This window comes from Mercenaria mercenaria, chromosome 2, assembly GCF_021730395.1.
Source record: "Mercenaria mercenaria strain notata chromosome 2, MADL_Memer_1, whole genome shotgun sequence".
NCBI lineage: Eukaryota > Metazoa > Mollusca > Bivalvia > Venerida > Veneridae > Mercenaria > Mercenaria mercenaria.
The window spans coordinates 73060080-73074058 of record NC_069362.1 but is presented as its reverse complement, the minus strand read 5'-3'; the positions used below and the strand labels follow the sequence as shown (position 1 = coordinate 73074058).

Genomic DNA, 13979 nt, shown 5'->3' with positions numbered 1-13979 from the left:
GGTCAAATTCAAGAATGACTTTGTCCGGAGCATATCTTCTTCATGTATGGAGGGATTTTGATGAAAGTTGGCACAATTGTTCATCATCATGAGACGGAGTGTCATGCGCAAAAACCAGGTCCCTAGGTCTAAGGTCAAGGTCACACTTAGAGGTCAAAGGATACAAGAATGAAAAATTCAAGAATGACTTTGTCCGGAGCATATCTTCTTCATGCATGGAATGATTTTGATGTAGCTTGGCACAGTTGTTCACCATAATGAGAGGGAGTGTCGTGCGCAAGAACCAGGTTCCTAGGTCTAAGGTCAAGGTCACACTTAGAGGTCAAAGGATACAAGAATGAAAACTTTGTCCGGAGCATATCTTCTTCATGCATGAAAGGACTTTGATGTAGCTTGGCAAAATTGTTCACCATCATGAGACGGAGTGTCATGCGCAAGAACCAGGTCCCTAGGGGTAAGGTCAAGGTCACACTTAGAGGTCAAAGGATACAAGAATGAAAACTTTGTCCGGAGCATTTCTTCTTCATGCATTGAGGGATTTTGATACAACTTGGCACAAATGTTCACAAGCATGAGACGGAGTGTCATGCGCAAGAACCAGGTCCCTCGGTCTAAGGTCAAGGTCACACTTAAAGGTCAAAGGTCAGATACAAGAATGACTTTGTCTGGAGCATTTCTTCTTCATGCATGTAGGGATTTTGATGTAACTTGGCACAATTGTACACCATCATGAGACGGAGTGTCATGCACTGGTCCCTTCTTTTGAATTACTTCCCTTTGCTGTTACTATAAATAGCTTATATTGTAACTTTTTCATTACAAGTCGTAGGGAAAAATCGAGACCACTTTTCTGTAGTACAACATGCATGTTACATCCAATTCTGAGGTGTATTTTGAGCTATCTCTACCTGGTAAGGATTTTTGTGTGGACTTGTAATTTTTTTTTTTTTCGATTTTTTTTTTTTTTTTTTTTTTTTTTTCTCTTTAAAGATTAACTTCCCTTAGTTGTTACTATAAATAACTTACGTTGTAACTTTTTTATAATTGACCGTAGGGAAAAACCAAGACCACTTTTCTGTGGTACAACATTGATATTACTTTCAAATTTTGGGTGTATTTTAAGGTATCTCTACCTGGTAAGGATTTTTTTTGTGGACTTAGAAAAATAAAAGAATTACAATAATTTCTAAAAAAAAACAACATTGTAAACAACTAGAAAATTAAAATTCCATTTGCAAATACAGGTGCTAGTGTAAACAAATTTGCTGTGACGGGCGTATATTGTGACATTCTGCACCCTTGTTTGTTTATCTTTTTCATAAATTTGGTCTGCATTTAGATTGATGGATTATCATTCTGTTTTGACACTTGTAACATTTTTTTAAAACTCAGCCAGGAAAGTTGATTCTAGCATTTGTTTATTTTTATTAGACAGTTACATTTGTACTCATTTGTGGGAATCCTAAAGTTCTATAAACATGATAAATAACAGAATATACATGTGATATAGAGATTAGATAAGCACTGGTCAGCCAGTGTAGACAGCCAGACTAGATCCTGTAGATACAAACATCTCTGCACTGTTGCAGAGTCAGCATATGGAACAACTATAACTTTTACTTGATTTATGCTTTTAATTATTGCTGGTCATGTCAAAGGTGTTTATCCTATGATCAGATGCATTAATTAACTGATAATAACATCTGACTTGGTAGATTGTTCTTACTTCTATCAAATTATTTATGATCATAGAATGAAACATCTTTGTACAGAGAGAAGTTTTACACCTCACTAGATTTGTGTGTAAAATGGAGTTTTGGGGTTTGGATCTGTGTCCTGTAAAAAGTAGACAAAAGTTCGTGATCAGGTATTTGTTTCTGCAGTCAATGTGTTGTGATTGCCCACCATATTGCCCAGCTTTTATACAGAAAATATGGCTTAAAGGCTGTCTGGTCATAATAAAAAGGTCATAAAAATGATAAGTTAAAATGTCAGTCAGACTACAGAATAGTATCCTAATTTTGTTTGGTCTGTCTGGACACTGGCTTGAATCTTAGTCCCAGACAGTTTTCATGATTTGTCCAATTTGTTTTACATTGTGACAAGGGGTTTCTGATGACTTTTATTTGACCAGCAGGCTCAATTTATTTGCTTTGAGTATACATGTGAAATCTCAATGTGGGGATTGCACAATATTATGCTAAAATAAATCTAATCTATTTACCATGGAATGATCCAAAGTTTGAAATTCTGAAGAAATTGCCTCTACAATCCCAACATAATAACCATTTCTTTTGGTGTTATTATGAATTTTAGAATATACAATCTGACTAAAGTACATCTCCTATTACGCTACGCATAGGATCTGAAAACGACCTATTCATTGCCTCGTTCTGACGGCCCTTTCACTAGCCAATCAGAGCCTAGCTTACAACATCTTGCAAATCTACCTCTAGCATTGACTTTTGATATTTACAATTCTTATGTCGTAATGTATCAGATAACCAGTTAGCTCAGTCGGTAGGCCACTTGCTTTGTAAGCGAGAGGTCCCGGGTTCGAGTCCTGGAATAATTGCATATTTTTCTTACTCTTTGACAATCGAACAAGTCGTCTGATTGGATAACATAAAAATGGCAATAATGGAAATCCAAAATATACAGAAGACGAATGTGAATGGGTCGTTCTCAGATCTTCGTTTAGAAAATCAAGTACTTTAGTCAGATTGTTAGAATATATTGATACAATGTTGTATAAACTTGTGCAATTAATATTAGGTTTTTATAGTTGGAAAATTTTGAACATTGTAGCATTTTCAGATTTTTCAGTACAGAAAATCAAGACAATATAATGTCACATCTGCTAATGTGTATATTTTGATTAATGCCTTTGTTTAAAAATGTGGCTGCCACATTTCCCGCAATGAACATAAAATACATTAATTTCTTGTTAAATCCTATTCTGATAATTTCTTTCTTTAATGTTTGTGAAAGGTTTGAATATTACTGAATATATTAGAATGTTTTATTATTCGCCCGCCATATAATGGGGGGGGGGGCATGTAGTGTTACCCCTGTCTGTGTGTGTGTTTGTTTGTTTGTTTGTTTGTTTGTGTGTGTGCGATTGTTTGTTTTTGTGTTCTGGAAAGGGTGGTGTTCGTGTCTGGGCCATAACTTTGACATGCATGGTCCAATTTTAGAATAATTTCACACAAATGATAAGCATGGATATAAGATATGTCGTGCGCAAAACCAGGTACCTAGGTCTAAGGTCAAGGCCACAGTCCTTGGTTGAACTTAGCCAATTTTCACTACATGTATACTGATAATGTGGTCTTCGTGTCTGGTCTATAACTTTGACATGCATGGTCCGATTTCAAAATAGTTTGACACAAATAATAAGCATGGATAGGCGATGCGTCGTGTGCAAAACCAGGTGTGTTTTTTATGGACTTAGATTTTTTTTTTTTTTAAGATTAACTTCCCTTGGCCGAGGGTCCTTCATTCTGTCTGTGAGCAGTACCATGCATGTGACCTTTCTCATGTTGCGGGGCATCCGTGTCTGTGACACATTTCTAGTTGAATCTATTATTTTTATTACCTCCCTTTATGGCTCAAACTATAAAAGTTCATGTGCAATATTAAAAGTAGTGTTTTTCTAACTATGTAAGCACTAATAACATCTATTTGGAAAGCTGCTTCATCTGATTTTAAAACAAGAATTTTAAGCATTATGGACCTTTAACAGTCTAAACTTTAGAGAGAACAAAGAGACAAAAACCTCCAAATATAAGCTCTCTTAACGAATTAGTCACAGTTTGTGTAAATCATATATGGATGTATAAATGAATGAAACATCATGCTCTGACATGAAAATATTCTATTACCCAAATTATATTACATGCAAAGTGGCAGTATATAAAGTTCAGGTAGTAGTTTAAATGAAAACTGAATGGTGGATTAAGATTGGTTTAAACAGAATTCAGTATAACATGTACAATTACTACGAAGGAGTTGAAAATAAGCTTTCACAGAAAGCTCATGTAAACTCATTTCCTTGAAAGATTTAAAGATTAATTAAAGGATTTGATAATCTATATTATTACAAGTGCTAAGTCTTTATTTCTTAAAGCTATGTGATACTTTGAACAGAACTTATCTAATTTTAGTCCTACATAAATCATTTGGCTTTGGTCTGTCTGTCTGTCCATTACAAAACTGAGTCTGCTTACACTGTTAAACTTACTCTGACAACATGCAGTCCATGTCGGTTCAAGGTCAAATATTGAGATCAAAGGTAAAATGGAAGTTTATTAAGGTGTCTGTTCTTTTTCATCATACAACCTGGAGGGATTTTCAGACTACTTGACATAACTGTTGACCATGATTTTGATTCTGCTCTGTATCTTTTTATGCCCCCAAAGATGGGCATATTAAAATCTCACTGTCCATCCGTGTGTCCGTGTAAATAGTTGTCCGCGCTGTAACTCTGCCATCCATAAAGGGGTTTTGAAATAGCTTGGCTTAAATGTTCACCATAATGAGACGATGTGTCGTGCACAAGACCCAGACCCCTAGCACCAAGGTCAAGGTCACACTTAGAGGTCAAAGGTTAACAGGGTATGTTTCGTGTCTGGTCCATATCTCTGCCATCCATGAAGGGATTTTGAAATAACTTGGCATATATGTTTACCATAATGAGACGACATGTGCAAGACCCCTAGTTCCAAGGTCAAGGTCACACTTGGAAGCCAAAGGCTAACAGGGTCTGTTTTGTGTCCAGTCCATAACTCTGCCATTGTTGAAGGGATTTTGAAATTACTTGGCATAAATGTTCCCCATAATGAGACAAAGTGTCATGCCCAAGATCCAGACCCCTAGCTCTAAGGTCAAGGTCACACTTAGAGGTTAAAGGTTAACATGGTCTGTTTCTTGTCTGTAACTCTGCCATTGATGAAGAGATTTTAAAATTACTTGAGATTATGTGTCATGTGCAAGACCCAGACCCCTAGCTCCAAGGTCAAGGTTACTCTTAGAATTCTAAGTCAAAGGTGTTTCTTGTCTGGTCCATAGCTCTGCTATTTATCAAGGGTTTTGAAAATAATTTGACACAAATGTTAACCATATTGAGAAGGTGTGTCACACTTATGACCCAGGTGTCTCGGGTCAAGGTCACGAAATAATGTGTGATTTTTTTGCACAGACAACTGTAGCATTATTGGGCATGCTTTGGGGGAATTGTAAATAAGCATTTAATTTGTCTTCCTCTTTGGCCAGATAATATGTTTTAATTAACCCTTCCATTTGAAATAAACCTTTTGATGAGAGACATGCACCTTTTTCAAAAGCAACCTCTATCCTGGCTTCCTTTTGTTTATATTATATTTCAATGTAAAAAGTAAATACAGGTAGTTTATCTATTTGATGTCATATTTTACAGGTATAAACAGTGAACTGATCAATTTACCAGCAGACACAAAAGAAGAAGAATTACTGTCCTTGATCAATAAACTAAACAATGATGACAATGTTGATGGGGTGTTAGTGCAGTTACCTGTACCAGATCATATCACAGAGAAAAGGGTAAAACATCTTAAACAGGGTTGTTAATAATTACTTGCAATAGTAATGCATTAAATTAGCATTACTTGGAAAAAGATGGCATTAAATTAGCATTAGCATTACTCATTTTTATCAAAATAATGCATTAAATTAGCATTACATAGGGTGCATTAGCATAAGCATTACCATTACTTTTTGAGAATCATTGCATGTTATTATCACATACACTGTTTTTCATTAAATCATTTTAGTTTACCTAGGTCGTCTACATGAATAGTTAAATACGTGTATGACTTCCTTGTATTATATCTGATTTTTTTCTTTTACCATTACTTTATAAAAAAAAAAAAAAAAAAAAAATACCTAATGTTGGAAGTACAGCATGCATGAGCATTTAAATTGTTACAGAATGTCAAGTACCTGTTTAATGGCTCCCTAACAGCCTAATTTAACATGACATGTAAAAGCTAGCTGCCTTAAACAGGTCTTAAACATCACTATCAGTGGCATAGTGTTAACTTATAAAAAGGTGTCAAAAGATAATAGATTCTGTTTGATATTTTGGGTGACAAATCTAATTATGTCACACTTCTATAGCTATTATAAATATGCACCTTGGAGTTGTCCAAGGTTTTAAATATATTTTTCAAAATCTTTCAGGTGTACATTGAACAAAAGGCAATTATATCATCAGACAGTTATTAAAATCAAACAAAAATCCATTAGAGAACTGCTGTAACCTGTATTAATAACAGCATACATGTGTATTATTTTTTTTCCAGTGATGCAGAAAATAATGCCTAAGTAATGCTAAGCATTAGCATTAGCATTATTTACTTTGGCATTAAATTAGCATTATTTTCAATGCTAAAATTGTGGCATTAATCATTACTTGCCATTATTTGAAAAAAATAATGCATTACTAATGCATTACCATTAGCATTAGCATTTCTACAACCCTGATCTTAAATGTAATCATTGATATACCATATCATATCACACAGAAAAGGGTAAAATGTTTAATTTGTAATTATTGATGTACCAGATCATATCGCAGAGAAAAGGGTAAAACACAGTAAATATAGTAATTGATAAACTGGATCATATCACAGAGAAATGAGTTAAATGGGTTATACTGGGTGTGTTATAATTAATGTATCAGATAGTGTCACAGGTTTGCAAGGAACCTTGGCTGAAGGTCCATAGAGAGACAGGTGTCCTGAAATTCAGGCCAATCACCATTCTGTGATTTCATTGGAGAATGGTGCCTGGTCCTTATTTGATTGGTTTATCAGGATACACCTTCCTCACCGGTCTTTCAGTCATTGGTCAGTTTAATCACATGGTCTCATCCCAGGAGGTTATATATTGGCTGAAGGACAATTGCATCAGCATTATCATACAAGTAGTTCTTCGCCCCGGCGTCTGCGTGAGCGTCACACATATGTTAAAGTTTGCGCACCACCCCAAATATTTTCAAAGTCCATTGAGATATTGCTTTCATATTTTGCATACTTGTTTACCATCATGACCCCAGTCTGTAAAATGGAGGAGGCAACTCTATCAAGCATTTGGACTGAATTATGGCCCCTTTTCGACATAAAATAAATGTTAAAGTTTGCGTACCTCCCCAAATATTTTCAAAGTCCATTGAGATATTGCTTTCATATTTTGCATTCTTGTTTACCATCATGACCCCAGTCTGTAAAAAGGAGGAGGCAACTCTATCAAGCATTTTGACTGAATTATGGCCCCTTTTCGACTTAGAATATGCTTATTGTAATGTTAAAGTTTACTTATTGCTTATATTATACTATCAAGCACTGAGAATAGTCAAGCGCGCTGTCCACTGACAGCTCTTGTTAGTTTTTCTAAGAATAATCAGAGCTATTGTACTCTGGTGTCAACATCGCAGTCGCCATTGGCGTCGGGTCACACCTTGGTTAAAGTTTTGCATGCAAGTATCTTATAGCATAGGGAAATATATTACAGTGTTGCATGATTTGTTGGCACATAATACACAGTTTTGAGTTCAGATGCATAGTAATATAATGACGAAGGCTGAATGCCTGAGTGATTAATTATGATTCATCTGAACGAAAAACTGTGTTTTAGTTGACAACAAAGCACGCAAAACTAAAATCTTTTTCCATTCTAACACATTCGAATTACACCAGAAAGGGAAACTAATCTGGAATCCTTTTTTAGGCGTAAATGGATGCATTACTTCCCTTGGTACTATTGCAAAATGTGTTCTAATCGACAAGACAATACACAGTAAAATCCTTCTTTGTTAATATAAAAGAAAATCTTAAAAGTGTTAGAACTCTCTTTTTTATCCGATCCACTTCGAAAATTTCGTAATATCTTACCTCATACATACACACACACACATATTTCAACTTTAGATCAGTGCCATTAAACTTTACACGCTTAATTTGCTCATATGTATCTCACTTGTATGTATGCATGTATGTACCCATTGTATTAGAAATAAATACCGTTTAAACCAAACTTTATACACACAATATATCATGAATTTGCACCACATGTGTAATAGTCATATTCTATAAATACAAATGTATAAGCACTAGTCTAAAATGTTATCTGAAATCAAAAGTAGACAAGTTATGAATACACAATTACTCAGGAGGTAGTTTTATCTAAAGAAGTCAATTATTGCATAGTACAAATGTACTAAATTTCTAGTAGTTTCTAGTCAAATTTCCTTTTTGTGACTTGTTTTCCTGTAGCTGACAAAGCTATCCCCTACTCCCTTCTTTACTAAGTCGCTTGGCAGGAGTTTGTTCTTAGCATTATTTGTCCAGATCTGTGGACGAGGACACAATTAGTTACCTCCATTTTATGCAAATAAAGTATGTAGGCATGGTTTACTCATTTCATAATTTTCTAATTGCATTCTATTAAGAAATTGTTTGTATTGTTACAGGTTATGAATTCAGTAGCACCACATAAAGATGTTGATGGTTTCCATACATTGAATGTAGGTTGTTTCTGTGTTGATGAGAAAGCTTTTATCCCTGCTACTCCTGCTGGTGTTATGGAAATGCTTCGAAGAACAGGTACAAGTCTTATTTCTGTGAGATCAGTATTCTGAAATGTTTTACAGTTCAGTGGAGAATATGTTACCTTAGGGACGGGGTCTGCACTGTACCTATTAGAGGGGTAAAATAAAGTGATTTATGTTGCCAAAGGGGAATAAGAGTCCTGTCCTAAAGTCAGTCTGGTGGGATTGAAGAGGGAAGGTGCATGACTTTAATTTTTATACCCAGGGAAAGGTGGAGGGATATAGTTTTGGCATTGTCTGTCCGTCCTTCCGTCAGTGCATCCATCCATCCGGAGCCATATCTAGGAAGTGGTTGAGAATATTTAAATAAAACTTCATATACATGTTCACCACTATAGGGAAATATGGCCCGTCAGGTTTCAGTCAGATTGCCCAAGTAACACCAGAGTTATGGCCCTTAGTAGTTTCTAGTGTTAACTATATAGGGTACTATAAATATGGCAATTTCTGCTTCATAACTTGTGATATATTTGACCTAGAACTAGGGCTGTCATCGATAGAAATGATATCGATGTATCAACGATATTTTTTGGTCGATCGATTATCGATTCCCATTTTCAAAAATCGATATTTTACAGAGAGAAAAAACAACTGTCTAGATAAACACTCAGACCCTCTAAAACAACTTTTTCTGCCTGCAAAAATGTGCCGTAAGTAACGGAAGTTGTCAAAAAAGGTCATGTCTAAACTTGTACTGTAGCAGTCTTTTCCCACTAGTCGGCACTACCTATATGGGTAGAAGTAAAAGGGCTCAACTTCAGAATCTATTTGCAAAAAGTTACGTTGTCCTGTCTTGAAAGGTCGCTTCGTTGTTTGTGCATGTAAAAACATAGTGTATATACTGTTTCTACGTCAATCTCGGCTTTTTACATGTTCGCGTATAGCTGATCACTCAGTGAAAGGTACAGAATTTAGCTAGTGTCCGTAACAATAACAATCAAAGATGGCCGAAGAGGAAGCTGTCGCCGGTTTAAATAGTGGAAAAAGAGTCAAAAGACGTAAAGAAAAGCTTTGTTTGGGTTCATAGAAACACAGGGTGTTGCTTAAACATGTCTTTCAGTACAACAAACAAACAGTCAAACACTACAAATTTGAGGCCCATCGAAAACTTGTGCAGAAGTTAAAAAAGAAAATCAAAAAAAAAAAAAAAAAAGCACGCGGTGCCAGTACCGAATGTAAGTGCAAGGTAAAAATTAGACAGGGTATGAAACAGGCTAAAAATAAATAAAAACATGGTAAATAAATTAATTAATTGATTTAATAAATAAATAGATATCTGTGGAAGAGAAATGCAGAATTTTAGCTGTTTGAAACCCGACTCCAGTGCCTGGTATTATAGTTCATTAGGTTGTAAAGTAGGATAAATGCAAAAGAGGAGTGAAGGCACAATGAAGATCTATAAAAGATTTCATTAATTTTCATTTATTTTATAGATACAAATACAACACAACCCAACAGTAATATAAAAAGTAGGCAATAAAACTAAACATTATATTAACAAGAAGGTATATAGCATGCCCATGAACAAACAGGTTGTTAATCTAACTTAATAATCAATATTTCGATGTATCGTCGATATCTGTCTTCCGATAAATCGGTATCGTCGATTTGCCAAAGACTCATTCAATGACAGCCCTACCTAGAACTATGAAACTTAAATTGAATTTAGATTACCATAATGTGGTAGTACACACACAATTTTGTCAGGCTCTTTTGTAACTTCAGAGTTATTGCCCTTGTTTTAAATTCCACATATTTGTACATACTAAACTGGTAGAATTTCATTAAACTTCTTTCATTTTTTTTCCATGAACATTTATTATAAACATGTGAAGTTGTGTTCACCATAATGAGATGATGTGTCATACACAAGACCCAGACCCCTAGCTCCAAGGTCGAGGTCACAAGAGGTCAAAGGTTAACATGGTCTGTTTCATGCCCCCGAAGGTGGGCATATAAAAATCGCAATGTCCGTCCATGCGTGTGTCTGGTAAATAACTTGGCATAAATGTTCACGGTAATGAGACAATATGTCATGCACAAGACCCAGACCCCTCACACCAAGGTCAAGGTCACACTTACAGGTTATAGGTTAACATGATCTGTTTCATGATCTCTGTCATTGATGAAGGGACTTTGAAATTTCTTTGCATAAATGTTCCCTATAATGAGATGAGGTGTCATGCACAAGACCCAGACCCCTAGCTCCAAGGTCACTTAGAGGTCAAAGGTTGACATGGTCTGTTTCATATTAAAATCGCAATGTCCGTCCGTCCATGCGTGTGTCTGGTAAATTCTTGTCAGCGCTGTAGCTCTTCCATCCATATAGGGATTTTGAAATAACTTGGCATAAGTGTTCACCATAATGAGACGACATGTCGTGCGCAAGACCCAGACCCATAACTCCACGGTCAAGGTCACACTTAGAGGTCAAAGGTTAACATTGTCTGTTTCATGTCCGGTCCATAACTCTGCCATCCATGAATTGATTTTGAAATAACTTGGCATAAATGTTGACCATAATGTAACAATGTGTCATGCACAAGACCCGGACCCCTAGCTCCAAGGTAAAGGTCACACTTACAAGTCGAAGGTTAACAGGGTATGTTTTGTGTCCGGTCCATAACTTTGCCATTCATCAAGGGATTTTGAAATTACTCGGCATAAATGTTCCTCATAATGAGATGAAGTGTCATGCAAAAGACCCAGACCCCTAGCTCTAAGGTAAAGGTCACACTTAGAGGTTATAGGTTAACATAGAGGTTATAGGTTAACATGATCTGTTTCTTGCTCCAAGGTCAGGGTCACACTTAGAAGTCAAAGGTGTTTCTTGTCTGGTCCATAAATCTGCCATTTATCAAGGAATTTGAAAATAATTTGACACAAATGTTAACCATATTGAAAAGGTGTGTCATGCTTATGACACGGGCCTCTTATGTCAAGGTCAAGGTCACGAAATGATATGTGTGGTCATTCTTGGGCACGCTTCGGGGGAATTTGTCACCAATAGTGGCAGCTCTTGTTCAAGTTTTGGATATATGTACTGCATATCATTCTAAAGGTCTCTAATGGTGGTTGTTTAATCGGTTCGAATTTTGAAGTTCTCTTCATGATGTCAATTTTATGACCAAAAATGTATTTTACATTGTATAGATATTGGCCAAATCTCAAGTTTTGAAAAGAAGATGAAATTTTACAAAATATTTACATAGAATTTTTTTTAAATACTAACTGAGACATCCTGAAAATTTTAAAACAGTCCATTAAGAAATAAAGTCATTTTTTTAACTGTGTCAAAAATGGCTGAAATTCACAATGAAAAATTACCGATCAAATTCTGTTTGATGATAAATCCAAAACTAGACAATGTCATTGGAATTTAGAAATGTTCCTTATACCACCATCAGATTTCATTAGAATTATGTATATTAGCGGTGGTATTGTCTTATATTTAAAGAGTAATCAAGGGTAAACCTTGTTACTGAAAAGGCGGATCAGGCAGTAGAATGTATTTGGTTAAATATTCTGCAGTCTATGGTCTTTTATTTGGTTGCAGAATTCACAGAAATTAATTACTTGCAGAACATAAGGATTTACATGTGAGAATGTGTTTGAATTTGTTTGTTTAATAGAATTTATTTGTTTTAAACACAGATGCCCACCTGACTGGACCAGGTATGTTTTTGACATGACCAATAATGCTGAGTCATTGCTCATTGAGGGCTGGTCATGAAAGGTCCTTAATCTTGAGAACTCTGATTTAAAGACTGAAAAAGCAAGGAGTTCATACAGGTCTGTATATAACATTTCACTGTTCATATGAATAATTTTAAAGCATTTATTTTCAGGAATAGAAACATTTGGTAAGAATGCAGTTGTATGTGGAAGGTCTAAGAATGTTGGTATGCCACTAGCGATGTTACTACATGCCGATGGTAAATACGAAACTAAAGCAGGTAGGTTACCATGTCATTTCCATAACAGGGAAAGTCATTTAAATCATATTTGGCCAAAAGCAATAAAAGTATTCGAAAGTAATAAGTTTCAAAAAAAAAAAACTTGACTGAAGAGCATCTTGTATGTCTTTGTGCTTGTACTGCTACATGTAGATAATAAAATGAATTCAAAAAGTGCATTATAGAAAAGAAGGTCCGTGAGAAAATATTATGGGTAAATGCCACAGTTGCTTATTTGTATAGAGACAAAAATTTTGTTACTGACAGAATTTCTTTAAACTTTGTGTACTGATTGAGAATAAGTATGTAAATATGTATTAAAAATCATAGATACCCAGGCTTGATATTGAATAATCTGCCCTTGAAAATGGATTTTTTTAGTATTTTCCAACTTTCAAGGGCAGGTAATTCATGACCAAGGCTGGGTACGTATGATTTGTTTTATTTCATATTTCTGTTTTTGATTGATTCCCTGTCAGTAAGCAAAGTTTAAAGAAGAAATTCTGTCTGACAGTGTAAGAAAATTTTGCCCCTTGTCAATATAGACACTGTGGCAAATGTCCTTAACTATGAACATGACAAAATGATATTGCAAAGGCCTGGTCTTTCCCATGGACCAAATTTCTTTAAACCTTGTATACTGACTGCAAATAAAGTCTGAAACAGAAATGTAAATTAAAATGCACAGTTTTCTTGCCTTGATCTTGAATTATCTGCCCTTGAATATTGGATTTTTTAGTATTTTCTGATTTTCAAGGGCAGGTAATTCAAGATAAAGTCTGGGTACCTATAATACCTTTAATATTTCTTTCTGTTTTAAACATGGCCCTCAGTAAGTACACAAAGCTTACAGAAATTCTGTCTGTATGAAAACTTTTGCCTATATACATATAAGCATCTGTGGCATTTACCCTTAAAGAGATACTGCTTTTGGCTGCCAGTGTAGAGGTTATGAGTTTACTCTTGTTTAGAAAGATTTTTCAAGTACAGAGTGAAACAATCACACTCATGAGTTGTGGACTATAGGTTGACTTCTTGCCCAGAAAACTAGTTACCAATTGAACTTGCCTCACATCAGGATAGGAGTTAACTGATGTAGATTGATTTAACTGATGTTGTAGATTGATTTAACTCCTGTTACCACATGATTCCATTGTTGCACCTAACCAACTACTGTGAAATCATTTAATTTCGTGGGCATGAAATTTCGTGGTTTTGGTCAAAACGGCAATTTCGTGGGATGTGAATTCGTGGATTTCAACTTTTGAACATAAAATGAATGAATTTTACTTGTTCGTTGGGATTAAATTTCGTGGATTTACTGAACAACGAAATCCACGAAAATTAGTCCCCCACGAATATTAATGATTTCACAG

The 13979-nt window shown here is 35.3% G+C and overlaps 1 protein-coding gene across 1 annotated transcript in view; it reads left to right on the top strand.

The window, feature by feature from the left end:
* Positions 1–13979, top strand: part of LOC128555219 (bifunctional methylenetetrahydrofolate dehydrogenase/cyclohydrolase, mitochondrial-like) — a 38806-nt gene that overhangs the window by 5885 nt on the left and 18942 nt on the right. The window contains exons 4-6 of the mRNA XM_053536950.1: positions 5438–5580; positions 8510–8642; positions 12496–12603. Coding sequence (XP_053392925.1) covers positions 5438–5580; positions 8510–8642; positions 12496–12603 — 384 coding nt within the window. The remainder of the gene's footprint in view (positions 1–5437; positions 5581–8509; positions 8643–12495; positions 12604–13979) is intronic.